This window comes from Anser anser (assembly GCF_964211835.1).
Source record: "Anser anser genome assembly, chromosome: 2".
In the NCBI taxonomy this organism is placed as follows: Eukaryota; Metazoa; Chordata; class Aves; order Anseriformes; family Anatidae; genus Anser; species Anser anser.
This window is the reverse complement of record NC_139721.1, coordinates 18,512,344-18,536,968: the sequence shown is the minus strand read 5'-3', so window position 1 is coordinate 18,536,968 and position 24,625 is coordinate 18,512,344. Positions and strand designations below refer to the sequence as shown.

Sequence of the window (24,625 nt, the reverse complement as noted above, 5' to 3'; positions counted from 1 at the left end):
GAATGGCTTTGCAGTAGCAATTAGCACATCTATGCATCAAAATGCCTCAAAAGAAATAGAAAACAACTTACAACTGTGTAAGAACATCAGTATAAGAACAGAGAACTGTCATGTTTTCCAGACTTGGTCTAGCTTACACTCTATTTCAAGTTTACCCAGGGCCACTGGCATCTTTTTGCTTGCAACAAGTGATGCCCAGATCAAGTTATTAGCCTATGCACGCTTTCATTTATAACGGGAGAAAGAAGCTGTGCAGTTTAGAATTATATCTACAACGATTGGATTTTCAAATTAGCAGACAGACAAACATCAAACAAAATAGAGGAAGAACAGCTGGCAACTGGAAAAGCAGCGTCTGCTCTCTTCTTCAGCTTGTCACCATATGTCTGCCTTCCCCACCACGGAGTAAGATGCCGTACGACTGCAATATCAACGCAGCGCAGTGCTAGTAAAGTACTGTTAATGAAAGATGTCAGACATTTCACTTAAACCCCTTCATCCTCCCTGGTAAACACCATTCTTGTCAAATCTACTTCTTTCTGGCAATAGCTTCCCCTCTGATTTTGCATCCAGATCCTCCTCGACCTATTTTCTACTTTATTTTTCTACCCCTACCTTTTCAAATTCAGTTATTTTAAAAAGAAGTTTGTTCTTACCAGAGTCACTGACAAATTCATAACCCTTCCAGACTGATCAACATAGTAGACATTATCCTGGGACCAGGAGTCAAGGTGAAGGTAATTATACATGCCAAAAGCACGCATGTGGTCAAGGGTATATTGATCATCACGGAGTTTCACTTCTGCTACAGCTGAGAAAAAAGAACAACAATATTTTTAAATTTATAATTTAATAAAGTTCAAATTAAGAATTTTAAAATAATTTGTCCATCCTTAGCCCACAGGTCTGGCTTATTGGAAGACAAATACATTATGTAGACATAGTTTAAAATTTCACCATAAATTTGGAAAGCAAGCCTTCCACACCAAAGGTCACCACAATCACTCACCGTGATAATGGATCAACTACCACCACTCAAGGTGTCCCATACTGCCTATTCCAACATGTGTTGAGACCTCTCCAATTTGTCAATAACCTTCACAACATGGAAACACGCAAGAAACCAAGTGAAACTCACTTTTAAGTCTACTTGTAAAGAGGAAAAATCATTCTTGATGAACACGTGGTATTACAGTAAAGTAAAACAATTCTGCTCTACTGTAACTCAAAGAAATCACTGAACATAAAACCCATCCACCTATGTGAATTTTATAATCTCAAATTCTGAACCACGCTATCAACAGTTGCAAAGCAAAAGATTAGGACAGTACAAAGCAGAATTAGTACATGGTCATTACTGAAAAAATATGTTTCTAGCACTTCCACTGAGGTTGAAGAAATCTTCAGAAATCTCCAGGATACCACCACCAAAATTACGGTGTAAGTTTTGTCTGAAGGAGGCTGCAAAGAACGGCTGCTCACTAATGACAATGCCTCCTTCCGGACAGGAATTGTGCTACTTTAAATCATCCTTGATCAAAATGTTTCCAACTAGAAACCTCCCCTCAGCTGAGAGTAATCTCAGCTGGAATTATCTTTGCAAGACTAACCAAGTTGTTTAAACTAGCTGCAGCTCCTTCCTGCTATCCCACGACTATACAGAAACTGAACAGCTCTGGTCCCATTGTATCCAAGTGCAGAAAATCTTCAAGTTCTAGCAAAGACGTCAGCAAGCGTCTAGCCCATCCTTCTCAAATAGTCTCAGACAGATTGCAGCTACTCAGCCACCCCCAGAGTCAGCCCAGGATCCTCCGTTTCCCTTCAGGAAGTTTCTCTCACACTGCATAAGCAAAGAAAAGTCCTTCAGAAAGTTAGGAGAAGGAAACTCTGTCAACCTGATGAGATGGCTTCAAACCCCCAGCATGGGAAGAGCACCTCAAGGCTAACAAAGCGACCTTCTCATCCCAATAGTTATTCTACTTTCTACTTTTCCAGCTTCCATACTTTCTTCTTTTCTGCTCAGAAACAGACCAAAGAAATTGCCAGTGTTTCTGGCAATTGTAAATTTATCGTTGCTATGGTAAAGTGTTTCTTTACCATAGCAAGGAACATTCACAACTCCATCCAGCAGTCCTCATCTTACACTTTTTACACTATGATTTCTTACACTATTCTTTAGCATCTATTTAAAACCTACTGAAGAAGCAGTATTTTTTTCATAGGAAACCATGCAAGATATCCTGCTTGATTAAAAAAAAAAAAAAATCCAGTCATAGCATATAAAACATTTGTAAAATGACGTTTCCTAAAATTAGTTTCCTAATCACTGCTGATATTTGCAAACCGACAGCATTAATTCCACTCAGCTCACATCGTTATTCACATCCAGCACGCCAGAGAGATTTCGGCACCTCTGCAATTAATAGATTGCTGTTCCACGAAGCACGGCCCTCCAAAAAGAGCCGGAATAGCAAAAAAGGAGCAGGAAGAAAACATACCCATCATAATGGGGAAGATGTTACCCATTCCGATTTCTACTTTAACTAATTAGAATATTTCACCGTAAATTACACTGTAAAAGAAATTAAAAGGCTGCATTGTGAAAATGCGTTTTAAAGCTGTTTGGACAATCAAGCTTTATCACAGAGATATTTTTCCCAGCACGACGAGAGGTGACGTGAATATTCTGTAAACAATTAAAGACAAAAACAAACCTAACCCAAGACAATTATTTTCAGTGAAGCCAAGTAGGTATCATCTACTTTCTATGTAGATCCATTTCCTGATCTTCTGAAATTACAATTCACACGCTGAAGCATGTAAAGCGTTCAGCGTGTTTAGCAGAAAAACTAAAATTGGCTCACTTTGTAAAGAACTTTACAGAAAATGTTTCCCCGCTTCTCCCCTCCACCCCCCTTAGCACATTGCTACGGGCAGAATTTTAACTAAAATATACACTAATGTTGAAGACAGTCCAAACTGGAAGCTTCCTAAACAAATGTATAACTTTCAAAAAAAATTTGGAACAATGTACCATTGATTAGCTGATGGTAAGTGAGAAGCTTTGTAAAAGCTGAAAGAAGATGAAGTTTTCCAGCTGCAGTTCTGACAAGCCCTGAATAAAGGCGTCAGTTAAATGAGACCCAAATCCCTTAAGATGCATTATGTAATTAATTCTTCATAAATACAAGTCAGAAACTATACAATGTGTGATTTTAAACCAGGAAATCAAGCAAGTGTGTACTGTACTGTCACACAACGCTTCAAATACAGTTATCAAATGCTCACAGCATGTACCCTGTGTATACATCCCTACGCCAAGAAGAAATAATTAGAGCAACTATCCTGCCCTTAATTAATTGAAACTCATTCTGTGATCAAGCGAAATCTGCACACAAATGCCATCTGCTATCACATACCATGTGCTCAGGCAGTTTATAGGAGATTTTACACTAGGATGAAGTTACATTCTTTCCTTTCTATGGCCTTCCAAGTTCAACTTTTCTTGATGGTCCTTGGAAAAAGTGAGGAGAAAGCCAACAGAGCTGAGTGCAAAAGGAAAGAACAAAATGAAGAAACTAAGAATTAAAAAAAAAAAAATCTGGCAAAATAGAAGCTAATATAAAGGGAAAATAAATATTTCAATCAGATCATCATATGATTCAGTCACATAGGAAAAAGACAGCCCTAAGGAACTGGATCTAGAACACAGACTAGTTCAGTAGCTCCAACCTTTGGGGTTCAATACCAAGCAGCAGTTTATGACAGCTATTCCCAGAATGACACACAGTCTTACTCAAGCTTCTGATAGACAAATCTGCACTGCTGAAACCCAAGAACATTGATTCAAACTGTCACACCAGTAATGAGAAAGAATGTACAGAATGTATACGTCAAATCTCAGCTTTCAATATTACTATACAACTGCAGGGAGGTGTGACACTTTGGGCTGGCATGAAGAAAATAACACCACTTGTCTAGCATTGTATGTTTCCAGCGCTATGCTTAAAAAAAGTAATTTCACTCAAAATATGTCCAAACTAATTAGATATTAATGATAATCTTGGCTTAATTTACCTAAAAGTAGAAGCACTAACACAAAGCAACTCATAAGAATCAAAAGAAGCAAGATGTTCCTAACCTAACGGAATCACCTTATAATTATTCCTCTGCACTGCAAAACATCTCCTCTGAATAAAAAACACTAGCAAGGATTTATTCTTTATCTGAATACTTGAGTCTTGCATCTGTCATCAAACACCATAAAGCAAAATTGGAAAAAAAGTGAAGAAAATGCGTGAAATAAAAAATCCACACTGTTCATTGTTGAATATATCACAATGATTTTAAAATACTGGAAAATATGTAAAATAATTATACTAACATATTCTTTGGGGGCATCATATGCTACATGCTTCCATGTCATTCTTTGTTTTGCAGTGCCACCCAGTGGAAGCAATTTAGTATTTCATATATGCTTTGCACTAGTGGAAAATATTCCATTAATTTATTTTCTAGTATCAGTGGTCAGCATGCAGAGATCTTTCTAACCCAGCATCAGTTATTTTTCTTTTAAGACTAACAAATCTGTTTTTATTGTTAATGGCAGCATCATTGTGTTGTTGCTGAGTAAAAGGCTTGCTTTGTCTACTGCAGTAAATACTAAGAGTCAGAACACACACGTTTACTGTTTAACATGCACACAGCTTGCTGAAAACACGCATGCTTTCATTATAGGCATCATGTCAGGAGGTATTTTCGTCAGATCAAATTACTTACACAGGTATGAAATGTACGTGCTCTATTGCACACTCAAGTGAACATAAAAACCGAAGAAGCTGCAAAAACTAGCAAGGCAAATGTCAAAGTGTCACTTTGGTTCTCACAATGGGCACAAGTCAGCTTATAAATTGAGGTGTTGCCATTTTCATTAACAGCAGTTGTACAGCAGAAAAAAAAAATAACGTACAGGTGAGCTCTGTCTCAACAAGTTGAAGTACAATGTAAGAACAGTTACACGTCCCTGAGATCTAAACCTAGATTTCTGATCTATAGTTGTCGAAAGCCTGAAAAGTCATGCCTCGCACTTTCTTAATATTTCCCAAACATAACTTAAAAGATGCTTTTCTTTCTATATGTAATTTTTCAGTTTTCTAGTATACTGCAAAAGGAAATCTCTATAAACGTTTTAAACCTCTCATTGTCCTTGGCTTCTTAAGAAGACACAAATGCATTTTTCCTTGTAGCATTACTAAGGGGCAGGTACTTTCCAGTGAAATACAGTGAATGGGGAACTACTTTTCACTGAAGCACAGAACTTCTAGTCTAAGCAGACTGCGAGCAGGGCAGTACCTTATTAACACCTTTTCTGAAGAGTGAAAAAGAAGGCCATTACAAAACTCAGTGCAAGGGTAGCACCTGAATAAAAGTTATGGACACAAACTAAGGAGAATAAAGAGAAAAATATACAAAATTTAGGATGAAGAGTTGGGCATTAAAGGCATACCACTATGTGACTCATTCCTAGTTGAAACATATTACCAGGGTGAGGTGAGAAAAGAGAACAGCCAGTGAAAGTTGAGATGAACTAGGCCAGAAGGGGTGGCCAGTAAGGAAGACAAAGAACAAACTGATCACAGTATTTAAAAGGGAAAATCCTGTAATAGAATTTCACCATTCTTTCCCACTGTTAGCATATATTTCAGAAATTCACTTTGAAATTGCCCTCTCCCATTAGATCCAATAAATTAACAGGGCTTTCACATTTCTTTCAGCTTCAGCTGCACACCTGACCAGCACATTCATGGCAACCAGAGCCTGAGAGTATTCACTGCCAGTCTGCCTGCAACTCAGTTTGACACGATGGTCAGACACTGAGGCTTGCTGTAGCCACGAGCATGACAACACTACAAGGTGCCCAGCCATATCACATGCTGCTGGCCACCTGTTCCAAGAGTACAAGTCTGCATTGATTCCACGCACCAAATTTTTTTTCTCATTTGATTGTAAAGGTGGCAGTGAAATTCATAAAAATGGATCAACTTAAAACCAACAAATGTGCCATTCTTTTTATGAGCAAAGAAATAAACAAAAATACTTCTTTTAATGAGCAAAGTAACGTTTAATGCTCAAGTTTGTCATAACATTGCACGTATGTCAGCTACAGCAGGGGTAATTCAGTTCTCCTTAAGAACAAGACCTATTTATTGTCACATATTCCAAGTACTCCAAAACCTACGTGCTCATCTCACTGCCACGAAATTTGGGATGCCACACAGGCAGAACTCCAAATCCCTGGTCACTTGAGGCAAGCTGAAGCAGTTTCCTGGAAAACAAAGACAAAATTCAGCATCCATTTTTCCATTGATCTTCCAGATTCTACTGCCACATTTCTGCACACAATTGTAAATAAAATCATAAATTAGTCATGCTGACAGTGTTCTTAATTATTTGACATTTTCTTCAGCTATTATCTTTTATTATTCACTCCCAATTCAAGGAAATAAAAGCAAACTCCCTGGCCCTCTCACACAACGTTAATTTGTGCGTTTATTTCCTGTGCAGTGATTCGAAAAAGCCAGGGCCTACAGGTCACCCGTGGTCTCTACATCTCAACCCATTACTTCTGCCCAACATGCAAGCCCAGTTACAGGAAGATGCCCTCAGTGTAACACAAATGGAGACCACAGACAGCAGGAAATACAAAGTTCAGGTACAGGCCACCTCTGTAGTATAAGGAAACTGCCTTGAAGTAAGCAGAAAAAAACAACAATGAGAAAGAGCCAGCTGCATGGCCCAAGGACAAGCTGAAAGAGATGAACAAAACATCTAGAACACAGACATAGGGCCTGGATTGGTTTAGATTTCAGATTACTAATTAAAAGGGGGGGGGGGGGGGAAGGAAAATGGGTTTCTACTCTTCAGTACACCGATAGCTACATATATGTGCACACAACAGAATGTATTATTAATGATTAATGACGGCAATTTAGTATTAATGATTTAGTAGGACAGCCAAATAAGTTGGACTGAAAATGAGTCAGGGTATTTGTGCTGTGGGAAGCAGATAAAGAAAAGAACACAGACACACCGACTTCCGTCACACAGGATACTGCAACTATTATGGAAAGTATCTCAGTGAAGAGATCCATTAGGAACTCCCATCAGTCAAATATTCTAATCAAATTCTGTAATCCTCATCTGTTTAGAAGAGGTATGCAGTAGACTTATCTGAGAACCACATAGCTTGCTTGACCTTTTTACTGACAGAACATCATAGTAAGGATAAAGCTGCATATAATTAAAATGGACAAGTTAATTCCTACATGAAACACCTCACTTGTTCAAAAAGAACATTCATATCTTAGCGAGACAGTCCAAAAATATCTTAAAAATCAGCTTTGCAAAACTTTAATCTCAAAACCAAGACAGAAAACTAAGAAGTTGTACTACTACTACTTGTTGTTGCAACAACTTGTAGTTGTTGCTACTTTTGACAGAGCTGTAGCACGCTCCTAACACACACACACACTGTCTTACATTTGGATGGTGTTTTAAAAGACAGCACCTACACCTTACAGTAAAGTCTTAGAGTGGAAATGCTAAGCTACATAACAAAAATGGCACTCTCATTAAGTTTTCCAGTCCTGTCATAGGTCTACATATAGTATTGCCTAACTTTCATTCCCTCATACGTTGATACACAATTCATATACAACACATCTTTTGCCCTGCTATTAATATAATGTACTCAACACAAAAGTAAAAGCAGAATTGCTTAATAACAGATAACTCAGAAGACATGTATATTGTCTGGTACATATATAGACATAGATCAGCTTGCCCAAATACTATAATCGCTGTCTGGTCTTTAAAAAAAAAAAAAAAGAGAGAGAGGAAAAAAAAAAAGCAGCTACTTTATCTAGCTTACAACAGACCCAAATTTCACACATCAATAAAGCTAGAATGCTGAGATTTCAGGAGGCACGGGTATGGATGTGGACCCAGACCCCACATGGCTCTGTGTTAACGTACTGCTCAGTGACTTGAGAACTCAGGTGATTAACCCACTAACAGAGCAGCACCTCAAACGCTGATATCGCTTAGCAGAAAAAACAGAGTGTGGAGTGAACAGCCTGAACATCCAGCTGTAAACAACAAGCAAAGAAAAATAGCAGTTTGCTGGAAATTGTGTAAGACTACGCTAATTGAATCACAGAATGTTAGGGATTGGAAGGGACCTCGAAGGACCATCTAGTCCAAATCCCCTGCCAGAGCAGGAACACCTGGATCAGGTCACAGAGGAACACGTCCAGGTGGGTTTTGAATGTCTCCAGAGAAGGAGAATCCACAGCGCCCCTGGGCAGCCTGTTCCAGTGCTCTGTCAGCCTCACTGTGAAAACGTTTCTTCTCACGTTTAAGCAGAACCTTCTGATGTTTCATCTTATATATAGGTTCAGCTATGTTGCACCCATTGCCCCTTGTCCCGTCATTGGATGTCACTGAGAAGAACCTGGCTCTGTTCTCCTGGCAGTCACCCTTTAAGTATTTATAAATGTTAATAAGGTCACCCCTCGGTCTCCTCCTCCCCAAACTACAAGTCCCAGCCCCCTCAGCCTCTCCCCGTGAGGGAGATGCTCCACTCCCTTAACCACCGTCGTGCCCCTGCGCTGGGCTCTCTCCAGCAGCTCCCTGTCCTTCTTGAACCAGAACCGGACGCAATACCCCCGATCCCTCCGACTCACACCGCCCCGAGCCGCCTCACCCACCACCGGCCCTCCCCGCAGCCCCCAGTGGGTTTGGGAGGCTCCGTGTCCGCCAAGCGAGCGGGACCGGGGCCGCCGCCATGCCGGGGCCCTGTCACAGGGCGGAGGGGAGGGAAGGCGAGGGGAGGGGAAGGGATGCCCGCCCGCAGCGCTGCCGCTCACCGTCGGCCAGCCCGAGGCGGTAGCAGGCCAGCGGCTCCAGGGACAGCTTGTAGCCCTCGAAGCGGGGCTCCAGCAGCAGCCGCTTGGCGCGCAGCGAGCAGCTGGTGGCGGCCGCCATGTCGGGGCTGCGCGGGGCCCCTCAGCACCGCCCGCCAACGCCGCCGCCGCGGGGCACGCTGGGAGCTGTAGTTCCGCCCCAAAAGCCGCCGCCGGGAGGAGCCCTCGGTCCTAGAGCACGCTGGGAGCTGCGGGCGCCCAGCCCGGCGCGGTCACACCAACTACATTTCCCGGCGGGCATTGCGAGGAGGGAGCGGGTTGTGAGCGCCCGGCCCGGCTCGGCTCGGCTCGGGGAGGTGGGGTGGGGGGGATGCGGTAGGGCTGAGGGGGGAGCTGGGGGGCGCGGGGCGAGCGGTGGCAGGGGGAGGGCGTGGAGCCACACAACGGCCTGGTGGGAAGGGACCTGAACCCTAATTCCAGCCCTGCCATGGGCAGGGACGCCTCCTGCCAGCCCAGGGTGCCCCCAGCCCCATCCAGCGTGGCCTTGGGTACCTCAGGGATGGGGCGCCCACAGCTTCTCTGGTGTCTTCTCTCAGCCCTGTTCCTGTCGGTAGCCTCGTAACTTTCTTCTTCCCCTCGTAGGTCAGCTTTGCAAGATGAATAAGGACGCCCAGATGAGAGCCACCATCAACCAGAAGCTGATAGAAACGGGGGAGCGGGAGCGGTAAGTGGGCGTTGGGCGCTGCTGCCAGGCTTCAAGCACTGCCAAGCGTGAGCGGTGCCTCGGTCAGGACACCAAGAAAATGCCAATTTTTTAAAATGGCTCAATGTGAAGGTCTTATCTAGTATGTAAAGCTATATAAAAACATTATCGTCTGAATGCTTTTCTAATTTTACCCTTCAAATAAAGGATGGGGTGGCTGGCCTGAGAACTCCAAAGCTTCTTTGTCTGGTAGGTTGTGCTGGAGAACTCTTGGCTCATGCACAACTTGTTAATATACATTTTTTTGCAGTAAAATCTTTTTATTTCCTGATAAAGACTATGAGACAACCCTTTCTTTTCTGCTTGTGGAGTCTTCTTCTGTGTTCCTATGTCTTCCTTCGCCAGGGAAAGAAATATATAGTAGAATAAAACAGCACCCGTAGAAGTCATAATAGAGAGCCCAATAAAGGCCAACAAGTAAACTATGCGGTGTATTGTGGCAGCTGGTTTTCAGCCTTTTGTTGTCTCCTCACTCTGTTCTGTTTCCATTGTATTCATGCAACATCAGCATGCTTTTAATGTTCCACGCCTCACTTCAGCGTAGGTGTAACACCATACCCCGAAAGCTCAATTTCCTTCATTGTCTAGGCCTGTATAAGAAGGAGCCTTTTTCCTAGGTCATTCATTACACAGCCACGTACCTACCGTAACCTCGTGTAGACTGACACGGTGCCTGTGCTCTCCTTCCCACCTGGCTGTGACCAGCCCCTTTCTTGAGATGGTGCTGGGACCAATTTTATTCTAGGGAAAGAGTAAGCAGAGTTTTGATGGAATGTCAAAAGCTGTGTTGTCAACAAACTTGACCAGAGACAATGCGCTCAGATTTCTTGACTTAAGAAATACCCAAAAGCAGTGAATTTCACCTGTATTGTCATTTTCCTTTTTCTTAGCAGTTTGCATTCCCTCTACACAATTCATGGAGTAAAAAGGATTAGAAGTACCAAGTTCAGCTTCTTGCTGCAGTCTATTTATTCAGAAAAAAAGAGCTTTGCTAGGGTAGTTTAGGATGGTACAAGATAAGCCAGCTTGCTAGTTGATGAAATAAAAGGTGAAGTTATTACTTTCATTTTCACATCTTCTGTTTTTCATTAATAACCTTCACTTGTTTAGTTTCCCATCAGTATTCTCTTTCAATATATGTAGTAAGTGTATCATTGTTTCTTACTCATATAGTTCCTAGCCACACTTAGGAAGCAGTACAGGGCTTGTTTTAGTTTAATTGATAAAATTAAGTAGAAAAGATTCCTTATATATATAACAAGTAGATTTCTGTTGTTTAATTGGTCAGGTTTCTCAGTTCCAATTTGAATTTGAAGTGCCGAAACACTTTTCTCAAATAAAAGAAGCAGATGCTACTTCTGCAATTGCAATATATACATCGAAATTTCTTTTATTCTTACTATCATACTACAAGATGTAAGATTCCTTCGCCTTATTCTTCACCCAAAACAAAGTAAAGCATAACTGGGGAGACAGCTGAAGCCAAAAGTAGCACCAAATTCTTGTTTCAGAAAGGAGGGGAGAAGGCTTTATTTATGTTGAAAGCCTTGTTTCAAACTAAATATTCCAGCTTTGAATGTCAGCATACATTTGGAACAGAATAGTCTCAGGTAGTTCATGTGACTCATGGGCTTCTACCTCTTTTCTGTGGCTGCAGCATCAGTGCTACCTTAAGAAAGATTGAATTAGCTTCTGAGCCAACTCCTTCACCTAGTCCAAACATTGTACACTGAAATTGGTACTCAATCAGGATGGGATTCACATGCCATTCAGCTATTTCTGTTGCTGGTCTGGAAATTCTGCTATGAGTAGTAGCCATGGGCTTACTTTTCGTGCTGAAGCATATTTGAGCTTGCTGGGAATGTTTGCTGTTCCTAATAAGTTTGTTTATTGTCTTAATAGCCTTAAAGATTTGCTGAGAGCCAAGTTAATTGAATGTGGCTGGAAGGATCAGTTGAAGGCACATTGCAAAGGTAATTGGTGGTCAAATAAATAATCCTTTGTAGTCAACTGAGGTTGTGGCCAAATAAAGGTCCCATATGAAAACTTGTACTGTCTAACAGTCAATTTAAATTGTATTTAGGGAAGCGAAAATGTCCCTGGCAGTTGTTTTCATGTGCAAGAAAGCATCTTGCAATCTTTGCCAAAAAAAAAATCTTGAAACTTCTCTGATCTGAAACTCAGTAAGCTCCTGAGAAAAGTATTGGGATTGCTTCCTTAAATATTCATGACCATACGGCTTTTTGTGTTGAGAAAGATGAATTCTTACACAACTTAATATAGAAGAATTGTGTCACTTGCATACAGGAGAGAAAAACATGAATTTTTACTACTTTTGAATACAGTTTGTGAAAATAAGATCACCTGCCTAACTGAGAGAAAACAAGCTGATGAACCTCTATATACCCACGTTTCTAGTGTTGAATTAACTATCGTTACTACAATTTACTGACTTGTATGAAACTGTTATTTTATAAATAGTATTTCAGCCTCCAGAAGTATTATTATATGATCAAATTTGCTTAGTGTAAATAACATCCTTTGAGCTTTTATTTTAGTCTATCAATCAAAGTTTTTATGGGGCTATGGATGACATTGTTTTCATAGATGAATTCGCAGAGAAGGCTGAAATGACTGTCTGCCTGATGCCACTGCCAGAGATTACCCATTTCAATAGTACAGTTAATAAAGGGAATGTATATCTGCCTTTTTGACTATACATTTTATAATCTGCTGTAGTAAAGTTATTTGGAATTGTTGAATTTACGTTTGTATTTTGAACTGTAACTGCAGCTGCTGAGAAGGCAAACATAAGTTCAGTTGTCCTTACTAAGGGCATAATAACCTCCAATAGAAGAGACAGAGGGTTTTTGTTTGTTTGTTTTGGTAGCTTGATCTAGATCATGGAATGGTTTGGGTTGGAAGTGACCTTAAAGACAATCCAGTTCCAACCCTCCTGCCACAGGCAGGGGAACCTCCCACCAGACCAGGTTGCTCAAAGTCCCGTCCAACCTGGCCTGGAATACTTTCAGGGAGGGGGCATCCACAACCTCTCACCCTTGTGGATAAGGGCCAATAATTGAGCAATCCAAGATAAATTTCTACAGGAATTTAACCCCAAAAATTAGTTGACAAATAGTTCGTGCGTTGTCAATTCAGAAAACATATTTGGTACCTTGGAGACTAGGACTCCCCAATTCTTATATGTACTGACATACAGTTAAAACATATATGTTTAAACAAAATAAGTTGGGTTTATGCTTCTGAATTGAGGCTTTTCAGCATTGACTTTGCATTTTTTCAGAAGCCTTATGGGCAGTATAAGTAGGCAATTTGTTAAAATGCAGGTAAGTATATGGGATATCTTAAGCACCGCTTTTATTTTGCAGTAGATTTATACCTTTCAAACTTGCTTTTTTACTGTGCTGGAGTTTATAGAGCTATGTTGCTTAATCTACTTAGGAAGAGTTGTGTTTACTGCCTCTGTGCAGTAAAAATCTTCTTCCAGTTGCATCTTTTTCTCGCTATTATGTAAATAATGATTTTGAAGAGATGTTTAGGCTAGCTTGCAAACTACAAAATGCTCCAGTAATATGCACATCATCTGGTAATGCTCAGATGAACTTTCTGATATTTGATTTTAAACTATGAGCTGACTGAGATACATCAGTAGTAGTAAGTTTCCATCCTGAAGCCTATGGCACAAATTGGAGACTAAATTCACTGAGCAATGCAGTAGGTAGTGCATCTAGATCAGAATCTGTAGGCTTCTCCGATGCCTGCAGGTTTTGTATCTTAATCATTGACAGAGGTTTTGTCTTCTACTGAAAGAATTAAGACTTCAAATGTCTGTCTTGGTCTTCCCCAGATGTCATCAAAGAAAAAGGATTAGAGCATGTCACCGTTGACGACCTGGTGGCAGAAATCACTCCCAAAGGTAGAGGTAAGAAAATACAAAAATGGATGTGATAATACATTAATGAACATACCTACCTGTATTGCAAGAATATTTTGAAACTATGAACTTGTCTAGGTTGGATGCACAGAAAAATGTTAATATATTGATATTAACTATGAATAAGACATATAATAAATGGGTATGAGGTAATAGCCACTCAAAATCTGTAAAGAGCTGTGTGTTTATGCTGCTTCTGCAGATTATGTTATTTAGTCATGAGTCTGTATTCATCTTTATGATTGGTTTGATGCTCCCAACAAAACTTTGGGCATGAGGCAGAAATATTTTAAAATTAATTTCTCTCTTAGATGTAAAATGTGGATTAACAGTTCTAACATAAAGGAAAGTAGGGAGAGCAAAGAACAGAGCATATAAATATAGAACAAATGGAATCTTGTAAAGAAACAAGGCAGTCTTTTTTCATGGAATCATCAAACGGCCTAGGGTGGAAGGGACTTGAAAGATCATCTAGTTCCAACCCCCTGCCACCTTCAACTAGATCAGGTTTCCCAAAACCCCATCCATCTTGACCTTGAACACCCCCAGAGATGGGGGATCCACAACTTCATAAGGCAACCTGTTCCAGTGTCTCACCACCCTCGTAGTAAAGAATTTTCTCCTAACATCTAATCTAAATCTCCCCTCTTTTAGTTAAAAGCCATTCCCCCTTGTGCTATCCCTATCTGCCTATGTAAATGTAAGTCACTCTTTGTCTTTTGTGTAAGTCCCGTTTAAGTTCTGAAAGGCTGCAATGAGAACTCTCAATGAGTTCTTCTCCCAGTCTGTGCTATGTCTGGGATTGCCCCGAGCCAGGTGCAGTACCTTGCACTTGGCCTTGTTGAACCTCACTAGTCTCTCATGGGCCCAATTCTCAAGTTTGCCCAGGTCCCTTTGGATGGCATCCCTTCCTTCTGGTGGATCAGCTGCACCACTCAGCTTGGTGTCATCTGCAAAGTTGCTGAGGGTGCACTCGATCCCACTGTCTATGTCATTGATAGATATTAATCAATACTGGTCCCAGGACAGACCCCTGAGGGACACCAGCTAACAGCAAATAGTCATCACCAGCCTCCACTGGGACGTAGATCCAGGAAACATGTTTGTTTATATAGTTTTTCTTGGACTCTCTAATAAGCTTTGGTGTTAATGGGTGAAACTTCATTCAGTCTTAAAAAGTAGATATTCAAAATAACATGCTTAATACCTTCACTCAGTCATCATGGCTGAGATCTTTGCTCTTAAATTTGTGAATGAAAGAAGTACCCAGGATGATCAAAGCAGTTTCTGGTCATTATATCCTTTTTACTGTTGAATAATCGTTTTGCTCAAATTCTCCAATTTTCTCGACTATGGTCATGCAGAAACCTGCTTGGTATTAGCATATTTTCCCTTTTGTCTTTTTCACTTCTTGCTTTATGTGTTTCAGCCTTGGTACCAGACAGTGTGAAGAAAGAACTCTTACAAAGAATAAGAACCTTCCTCGCCCAGCATGCCAACCTTTAACTTCAGCAGTCGTCTTGGATACAGTATTTGTTTCTGCATCATGTCGGTCGTGTCAGGATTGGAACGCAGTTTCCATGCTTAATGATTGAAATTCATTTTTTTTATGTGTGAGTTGAAATTTCCTTGCACTGCATCAATTTCTTGGTGTTATTTTAATAAAAAAAAAAAACGTGGACTTGTGGTTCTATGGCTCTTTATCAATATACTGTAACATGGTATCATCTATTTCAATTTTTTTTGGTTTTTAATAATCCAATTCTATACGGTTGTGTTGAGCTGTTCAGATTCTTCTCACATACACACACACAACAAAACAAACAAAAAAAACCACCAACAAGTATGTTAACTAGAAATGCAGAAGGGAAAGAATTTGGTGGAAGGCGGAATATGACATACTACTGAGCATAGTCTTTCTCATTTTCCCTAAGTACCCTGATAGGTTGAAGAAATTAAAAGCCTGTATGAAGCTCCTGGTGCCCTTCCTCTGTAGTGCTTTGTTGCTGGGGAGCGAGTGGTTAGAAGTCTCTAACTTGTGTTGCAAACCCTCAGTAACTGGTCAAAGGTTGAATTATTCAAACAAAGGCAACTGTATCTTTCATCAGTAATTCTTCTCCCATTTACTTCAATTAGAAAGAGTCACTATTCTGATCAACAAAAATGTCGTCTAGCTTTGCCCACATCACTGGTAACGGAATTTTGTGGATGTTTGGGCCTTTTGAAATTTAAGTGCGATACAATAATATGGCAACATAAGCCTCAAGATGATAGATTTTAAACTATTATATCTGCAACTGCAGCATCAGCCAAGTCTATAAATAATGGAAAGAATAATGAATAGAGGATCTGGAAAGTGGCTTTGAAGTGAGAATGTTTAGTTCTAGGGAACCTCAACGTGAGGTAAGTGTCTTAACAGGTTATGAATTGTAGAAAAGCATAAGCAGAAACAGCGATTGCATGCTACTGACTTGGCTACGATGAAAAATGAATTGACTGATCCTAAATCTTGATACTCCTGATTAGAATACTCAGAAAGCTGTCACACAGCGCTGTTACTTAGACATGCAGTTGCTTAGACGAGTGTGCTTCTTGCAGAGGGGTTTTTGCCTCTCTTTCCGAGTGATTGGCGAGGAGAGGTTGCAGGAGAAGCCCAGGAGGTGGCACCCACGTCCCCAGTTTGGGCTCAGTCAATGCCGGAGTGTGAGTGTTCAGTGAAATTACCTGCTCCAGCTACCAACTGGTGAACAGGAGAGCAGCATCGACCAGAAACTGCAGGTTAAGTATGGCGCTAGATACAAATCGGTATGGGCTAGGCGATACTGATGCTCAGTGAGACAAGATCTATCTGACCACAAACGCCTTTTCTCCATATGAAACCACGTTCCTGCCAAGACTGGAGCGTGGCATGAGCCAAGATCAGGGATCTGCTGCATGATACAGATGCTCCTTTCAAGCCCCTGGGCTGTGCTGCTTTAAATCATGCCAGCTTGATTATACTTGCTGTAGGTTGTTGTCTCTACGCTATTAAATAATGGTAGATGCTGGAAAGAAGAAAATTCTTTCTTCTGTTTAAAGGTCCATGGACTTACTTGGTAAAAAGCTTATTTGCAATGAGTGTGTTCTGTTTGAATTGCATCTATGGACATTCATTCTGAGCTTTTCATTCTAGGTTTGATTTACCCAAGGGTAACTGGTAGAATACAGAATGTTTCTCTACATAATCCAGCAGAATGCAGGCTACCTAAGTGTCTGTTTAATATATGGCAAGGCTGTAAAATATCTTCCATATTCTTACTCTCTTGTTCTTGGAGGTCTTTCCTGATGCTCTGCAATATTTTCCGCATGACTTTACAGGTCTTTGCTTGATGAATGGCTGTAGTGTGTCTCGAACTTGCTCCAGAGCTTCCACTGATTTCCCTCATTTTACATCTCCAGCAGTGGGAGAGAGCCAGACTTAAAGTATTCATCTACCCGACTGTGTAAGGCTTGTTGTCTGATTAATAACCATTTGAGATTTCATCTAGAACATGGCAGTTCTGTAAATACATCAGTAAGCTGCTGTGAGTGCTCTGTAGTTCTCTTCTGTAAGCAGCTCACGCTTGGCAGAGAATAAAGACTGAGCACCCTATGAATTTTCAGAAAATTGTGCTGACCAATCTGAACTTAAAAGCTGGACAAATAACTCTCTCACATGCTTCCAAAAATAAGTTGTAATGTTTTGCCCAGACTGGCTTTAAATGTAAGAGCATTCAGAAGGAAGAAGAGAGAAGTGCTGCCGACCAGACACACATCAACAACTCATCTCAGGGTGGCCCCGGGGCTGCTGTCGGGTGCCAAAACTGAGAGCGGCAGTGAGGTCTGTTCATCAGGACAGTGCAGCCTCTATGGCTTACCTAGGTAAAAAGCATGTTTGACTGCATGTACAAATCCAAAACACACCAGAGTGGACTGGTCAGATACCTTCTTGATAGACCTTCAAAGAATGAGGTTAGGTTTAGGTTGCTATTGATAATGGGAGATGTTTTCTTGAGAAATAAATAGCCCCCCTTAGTGACCTCCCATTTTTGTTTTAATTGCAGGTTTCATTCTCAGATGCACAGGATGGCTTTGTTTTGCAAACTGTTGTATGCACAATCTGTTTCTACTCATTTGGTTGAATATTGAAAACAATTGGTAACATTCAGGATTCAGACAGAAAATTATTGTCCTGATGTGTGTTTTTGTTTTTTTTTGTATTTTTTTTTTTACTCACTGAAAAATAAGATGTCCTGCACTGCTGAAGATTCTGTGCCTATAACACACACAGACAGATATGTTAACTTCTTTACCCCCAAATTTCTGCATTTCCAGTGTCATGAAATGTATCTGTTCCTTACCAAGGTTTTTGGCAGCACCCAGGACTAGACAGCTAAGAATGATCTTTCCGGCAGATCCTTTGGGGTGACAGCTCCACGCTGCTTAGCCTGTGCCTTCGTCCTTTCTTTCACATAGCTGAATGTGTTTAATTGCAGTGATTGCGGCACCTTCCTGCTTGGCTCTAACTTATTTAGTGATTGAGTTTTCACTGCAGCAATGAGGAATGCAATGCTTTTACCTGTTGTCTCTCTTTAAATTTCTAAACATTTGCAATTGAAATCAGAGTTGTTTTCTACTTGGCCTGTTTTTCTCAGCTATTCAGTTTCTGACAGAAACAGCTGTGGCTACAGAGACAAATCTGCAATGACTGGAGCCCAAAATGAGGAAGAAAAAAAAATCCTTTCCTCATAAATAATTTATAGTTCACTGCTTTAGTGTAATGAATAGGTTAATCAGCATTCTGCTTGGGATAAGAAAAGGTCTAGACTCACTTTAGTGTATTTCACATTTACTGTGGCACTTTGCATCTGAACTGTACTCTCAAAATGTTCTTCACGCTTACCTTATAAGTAATTAAGTGATTTACTAGTAGATCATAACAAAAACAAGTCCCCGTAGGGAATCCCTGCTGATTTCTGTTTGTTGGAGTTACTAGGAGAGAGGTTATTCATTCATTCAATTATTGATTTGGAGGTAAAGTATCAAGCTGCTGCTGATAAAATCTGCAGTTGGCACACCTGTCGGGGAGTGCTGACAAGGGCAGAGCACCCTGTCCTGTTCCGCTGGCTGGCTCTGCTCAAGTATCTGCATACAAATTCGACTCGGTGCTGAGTTTTTACATCTAGCTGCAGAGGGCGAAAGCAGCACTTAATTCCCTGGAAAGCAATGATACTGGAAATCATAGTGAAAAACTCATCATCTGCTTCTGTGTGATCTTTCAATACATTTGAGCAAAGATGAGCATCACATCACGTTATCTTTGTGTGCTGTATGGATGAGACTGACACTCATGATGTACGATTCTCATTTTTGAAAGGAAGTAGAAAAAATGGAGTGCTGAGAAGGGAAAAGGGAATTATTGAGGGCATGCACTGCTAGTTAAGCTTTTTACATCTTCCAGTATTAGTTTGTTGAAAAGAAAACCAATAGAAAATACCTTTGTGGTGTATCAGAACCTCCATAGGGAGAAAATACGAAACAAAGGGTACTTTAATCTCACAGAGAAGGTAGTAAATGGAAATAGAAGTCAGACAAATTCCAATTTAAAATAAGAAGATGGCATATGCAGAATTACAACTGCTTAATCACTGGAACAAACTATGAAGAAAGATGGTGGGGCTTTCATTTTTCAGTGCTTTCCTGGATACTAGATGCCTTTCTGGAAGAGCTGCTTTAGCCCACAGTTACTCAAACTTTCTGCAAGTTCAGGACTCACCTAGGAGTGTTCCCTGGAGCGGCCAGCAGCAGCTCAGTTTCTTTCAGCTGAGAAAGGAAAACCAGCTGAAATATTCCATGTTTACACTCATTCTTCCCTGCAAAAGAAACAGAGGTATCCCCAAAAAGTTAAAGTCCGGAGCAGTTCACTCACTTGTAGACAAGACTCACTTGTCTTCCTCACTTTTCAACTCTTCTGTTCTGGAAAAGCTGAGCAGCACCTCCAATGTTATTTTCTAGCACTTTCCAGGATCAGACTTTAATGAATCCTAAGGACTGCAGTTTCCATAATGAGAAATACTGCTCTAGCTGAACACAAGCAGAATTAGTTAGTCACAATACAGGTGTAATTGGGTAGAATGTAATGACTTAGGAATCTACAACGGAACTGTCAGTAGCAGTTGGGCATTGCAAAATCTTTCTGTTAACTTAGATTGAAATATTCTCTCATCTAGCTAACCCGTTTGTTAACTTTTTCAAGTGCATTTCATTCTGAGATAAGTTTCTGCCCCAATCCTAGATCAGATTGCTAATATTTGAGTAGTTCAGATTAGGTTTCAAAATACCAGCTGACATATTTTTTGCAAGAGGGTGTTAAGCAAATAGTCAATGGATGGAAGAGGTCTCTTCTCCCTCCACTGAGTAAAGATCAGAAAGAGAAGTATTATCTATGCCTAGTTTTTGGCTGTTGACTGCTGCAATGATACAGATAGCTTAAAATACTTCCTCACTGTCATGAGGTAAACAGAAAAACTTGATAAAGACTGAAAAATGTATTTATTTCATTTCCTATTTTCCTCTCTTTGATTGCTGTCTCCCCTAGCCTACATCTACGAGATCACACAGTTACATTCAAATCCAGTTGTTTCCTCACCACCACCAGAACTGCGGACTAGTTAGCGCAACTCAAATTTAACTGACACAGTGAAGTTTTTCTGAAGCTCACCTTGATTTTAGCCAGATTTTGGGAGCGCAACACTTCCAACAGCTGCTTAGGCTTGGCACGCTGGTGCTCAGGTAAGAACCTGAGTTTTGAAGTTTCTGATCTATGAGCACAGGTCTTTTTATGGCATTGTTTTGTTTTAAAATGGGAAAAGGGAGGATTCATGATTATTTTTTTTCTGCTAACTTCTTTCCCCAGCTCTAGAATAATTCTTATTGAAAAGACGCAATTACATCTGGCAGAGGGCATAAACTTTTCCCAGCATTTTCATGAGGAAAAATCCCCATTTCCATAATCTGCCACTATCCAGTGTCATAATGAATCTATTCCAGTGTATGCAAAGTATAAAATTCTCTCTTCCTTACTATTACAGTAAAATATTGTTTCATTTTTTATAAAAAGAAGAGAAACTTGCATCTGATCAATAGGTACAAATTCTTATACCAAATGTTGAAGTATGAAGAAAAAAAGAACACCTTCATGAACCGCCCCCCCAAACCAAAACCCAAACTCAAACCCTAGAATTAAAATATTTTGCTTTCCTAACTGCTTTCCCCAAGAAAGCTTTGCAACCTTGTCTTTCCATGCTATGCAATATCTCTTCTATTTCCCTACACGCAAATCAGTGGAACATACATACTCACGCAGGCCTGCACACCCATGTACCCATGTACATAGCTAACTTTATAAAGCAACATGCTAGGTATTACGTGTTTAGAGGATATGAATTCAAATGCAAACACTATGCCTAGGATCCATCTTCAAATAACTTGAATAGTGTGCACAGAATTATTTTTTTCCTTAACGAGAAACGCAAGGCAGGCTGTGCATGTAAGTCAAGCAAGGTTACTTAATGGCTAAATACTACAGGACAGAAAGAAAGTGTTTCTATTTAGTAATGAGGTGATATATTGGTTGTATAAAGGTCCTATTAACCTCTCCCTAATTTGCAGTTGTTTAATAGGAGAACCATAAAGAATACAAAGCATAAGTTTTCTTTCAATATAAAAAAGCTAGTGAATTATTTTTTTTCTTGACAATCCTAATGTTCTTTTCTAGTTTGATCTATGTACCTGTTTTCTCTATTAAAATCAGCAGTGAAAACTAGAGCCAATATACAGCATAATCATCTACAATACATTTTAAGTGGAATTTAAGCGCCAATATCCACATTTGGTATTTAAAAGCTGCTCAACTGCAGCCAAGTGGCAGTTACAGAACTTCTTAGGTATTGTAACTGTAGATACATTTATGGATTCTAGAGTTAAATCTATTCCTAATTTTGTCTCTGTACATGCTGGAGTTACCCCATTGTCTGCAGCTAAATGTATGCAGAAGCATCCAACCGGCACCTAGAGGTAGCTGGCACCTAGATGACAGAACAGAATGCTTAAATCCCCACGAGATCTGAATCCCAAGCACAGCACACGGAGTATTTATTGATGAGATTTGCTTCCTGCCAAAAGAGCAGCAGCAGCCACTGCTTCTTTTGTGATGTGGCAGAATGAAGAGGAAATAACTCCCCTCTGAGATAACTTATACAGGGAGTCTAATAATTAGATGACGGTTGAGATCTACATAGCAGGTGGATTCGTTATTTGAGAAAGAGAAGAGATGGGTTGATTGATCACCCCCTTCCTGACACTCCAAAATGTGAGTAATGCCTCATTTTAAATCTAACTTCTGGGAGAATGGTCTTATCAACAGGCTACAGTCTTTTCTGTCAAAACTCGTGAGAAGGAGAAGTGGAACTTGTTACTTGTGTTCGCCTGCACTACCATAAAATAATACTAATTGAAAGAGCAAGAGGAAGCCTGGCTCTGTAGCCTAGTGATTATCTCACTTGCCTGGCAGGGAGAGAGAAAACTGGATTCTGGTACCTACTCCCAGCGTTTATTCTGTATATTAAACCAGCAAGTGTGAATTATCCTAAGAAAGGAGGAGCTTGTGCCACCCACAGAGAAAACTCAGGATCTTTTTTTCCAGGAAATTTCTAAGCATCAGGCTAAAGTCACACATTCTTTATCTTTAAAGAATCTTTAAGATCTTTATAGCACTGAAACCAACCAACAGTTTTCAACCTGAGGGGCATATTCCTTTAAAACCAGAAAGGTCCTGCTGGCTGGTCAAGCTCCAGTTTGAAGGCCAAGAAGAGAGATGCCAAAAGGAGTCAACCCCCTGGATCTTTCTCAGGGAAGCAAATAAAACTACCCAGTTCAGCAGAAGACTAATCTTCTCCTGCCTGCTCTAACCTCAGGAAGACCTGGGCAGACACTGCATCTCTTTGGCCTCTCTTGGCCACTGCTTCCAAATAAAACTTTGGGTGCGTGTGCCTTTTTACAGTTTTAACTATGATTTTATATACACCACATGCTTGTTAAAAGTTTGTTGAATTTTCCCAACAAGGCCTCTTACCAAGATAGAAATTTCCTTTACAAGGCATATCAAGCTTTAACAGGCACAACGGAAGGAATTTAAGATATGCTGGCAGAGGGAGTGAAGAGTTCAGCTCTAGGAAAGAAAAGAGGCTTTCATGATTACTTGCCTACTTGCCTTGGAAAAGGGACTGATTTTCAAATACAGTAGAATATGCCCTTGCCTAAACGTAGGCAAAATCCTTGGACGGTACTTAGATTTTACCAAAAATATATGCTCAGGAGTAGTACGAAGGAATGGAAAATGTATGTAATGATGGAACTGCTCCTTCTCATCTAGAGTTTCAAGACAGTTAATGATGAATTTTCAAAGAGTAGAACAGAATTTTATAGCAGCAGTACAGAAATTTACTTCTGAATTTGATAGTAAAAATCCGCAATTTTCTGTGTTTGAAACTATAAAAACTCTAATTAGAATCAAGCATTTGTTGAGGGTAAAATCTCTTCCACAAATTTAAAATTTGAGTTACCGCATAGCTCAACAGTACTGTAACTGTGGAAAGGTACACTGAGATAAAAAAAGCTAGCTATTCATAGCTTTAATAGATGACTGAAGAGCGAGAGAGGGCACACAAGTATGTAAAGCATATACACCATACAAAAGAGAATTCATACCAAAAGAGAGGCTATATCTCTTTTATAGACAGAATGAGCCTACTAAATGTAAATATGAATGTTGAGTATCAGGATGGCATCTATCAAGAGGCTGTGGAACAACCATCCATGAAGTGATGGAAATCTTTTTAGATGTAAAGATGAGACACTAGCAATCTTGCAAACTGTCAGGTGATGCGATTGGTACATTTAATCTCTAGTATCTAAAAAAAATAAAATAAAAGCATTAATTTGAATTCCCTTAAAAACTTTATGTTTACTGCAGCCATACTACATTGCTGTGGCAATGAAATATGTAAAATTCAAGATCTCTTTGGGAAAACTAATGGACCGAGAGGAATTTTCTTAGTTAAAAACTTAAAGAGCTAAGGGTCAATGACATTTTTGAACTGAGAAGTATTAATCCCAGCAAACATTTATTCTAGAAATGAAGTTTTGTTTATATTTTTCTTGAATTTGAAGTTGCATAATTATGTTTTTATGAAGACAGTTATTCTTCGTTAGCAGTCTGCCAATTTCTGGGATTTTTTTTCCCATTAATGCAACAGTCACACATAGGTCTGTTGTGCATTTAGGAGGATAGTGTGGGTGAGCCATTCTGGCAGTTTAATATTAAGTGTGGGCGTTTATATGCATATTTCAAAATGTTTCATTCTCAGTGTGGCTTATTCACTATTGAGTATATAGATTGTAATGCTCAAAAATGGAACATATTCTCTAAGGAAATGTCATTGGCTATTTTCATAACCTGGCCTCTCCCAGTGTGCCATGCTGGTGGTTTTGCTTTTATGTGTAAACACAGGTGATGATTGCTTTCCAGCTTCTACTTCTTTAGACAGAAATTTATACTGAAAGATGAAATCTTTGCCACATAAACGGTTTTGAAATGGTGCTTAAATTAAAAACAGTGTTGCATATATTAAGTACCTTTTACTGAATGCAGGTGCTACAGGTGTAAGGGTTATGGGCCCCTGAGGACACCAACTGGCCTTAGTGGCCCTGACCAGCCTCACCTGGGGCCTCCACCAGCCCCCTGCCCATGACCCCAGTCCCTATCACAGGAGCGCTGCTCTTCAGCTTGGCCACCACTGTGCCAGGCCTTGCTACAGGCTCTACTGATCCTGGACCAGTGTACTGACTCCCCAGATTGTCCTTGAATCGGTCTCATCATCAGGACCCTGCCCGACAGCCAGGACT

The 24,625-nt window shown here is 40.2% G+C and overlaps 2 protein-coding genes across 5 annotated transcripts in view; one reads left to right on the top strand and one right to left on the bottom strand.

The window, feature by feature from the left end:
• NUDCD1 (NudC domain containing 1) overlaps nt 1–9,095 on the bottom strand; it is a 36,862-nt gene extending 27,767 nt beyond the window's left edge. For 2 of the 3 annotated variants that reach the window (XR_014579201.1, XM_083822975.1), the window contains exons 1-2: nt 8,928–9,095; nt 657–811 (exon numbers count right to left, since the gene is read on the bottom strand). Coding sequence is in view for 2 of the 3 variants with exons in the window: in XM_083822975.1 (XP_083679101.1) it covers nt 657–811; nt 8,928–9,045 (273 nt within the window). In the remaining variant the exon portion in view is untranslated. Of the gene's footprint in view, nt 1–656; nt 812–6,238; nt 6,326–8,927 lie in introns of all 3 variants that reach the window. The other variant, XM_083822976.1, reaches the window with a different exon arrangement.
• A 126-nt stretch (nt 9,096–9,221) lies between these two features.
• Nucleotides 9,222–15,323, top strand: ENY2 (ENY2 transcription and export complex 2 subunit). 2 transcript variants are annotated; one of them, XM_083822978.1, is made up of 5 exons: nt 9,222–9,280; nt 9,567–9,648; nt 11,590–11,660; nt 13,556–13,630; nt 15,072–15,323. In XM_083822978.1, the coding sequence occupies exons 2-5, from the start codon at nt 9,581–9,583 to the stop codon at nt 15,146–15,148; spliced, it is 291 nt and encodes a 96-aa protein (XP_083679104.1). In that variant the 5' UTR covers nt 9,222–9,280; nt 9,567–9,580; the 3' UTR covers nt 15,149–15,323. The 2 variants fall into 2 exon arrangements, with proteins under 2 accessions (XP_083679104.1, XP_083679103.1); XM_083822977.1 differs by lacking the exon at nt 9,222–9,280 and adding an exon at nt 9,333–9,472.
• Nucleotides 15,324–24,625: the final 9,302 nt, after the last annotated feature.

Coding starts and splice junctions, on each gene's coding strand:
- ENY2 (XM_083822977.1), top strand. CDS start 9,412: ATGGGCAGGGACGCCTCCTGCCAGCCCAGGGTGCCCCCAGCCCCATCC. Junction 9,649..11,589: donor GAAACGGGGGAGCGGGAGCG/GTAAGTGGGCGT, acceptor TTGTCTTAATAG/CCTTAAAGATTTGCTGAGAG. Junction 13,631..15,071: donor AATCACTCCCAAAGGTAGAG/GTAAGAAAATAC, acceptor TATGTGTTTCAG/CCTTGGTACCAGACAGTGTG.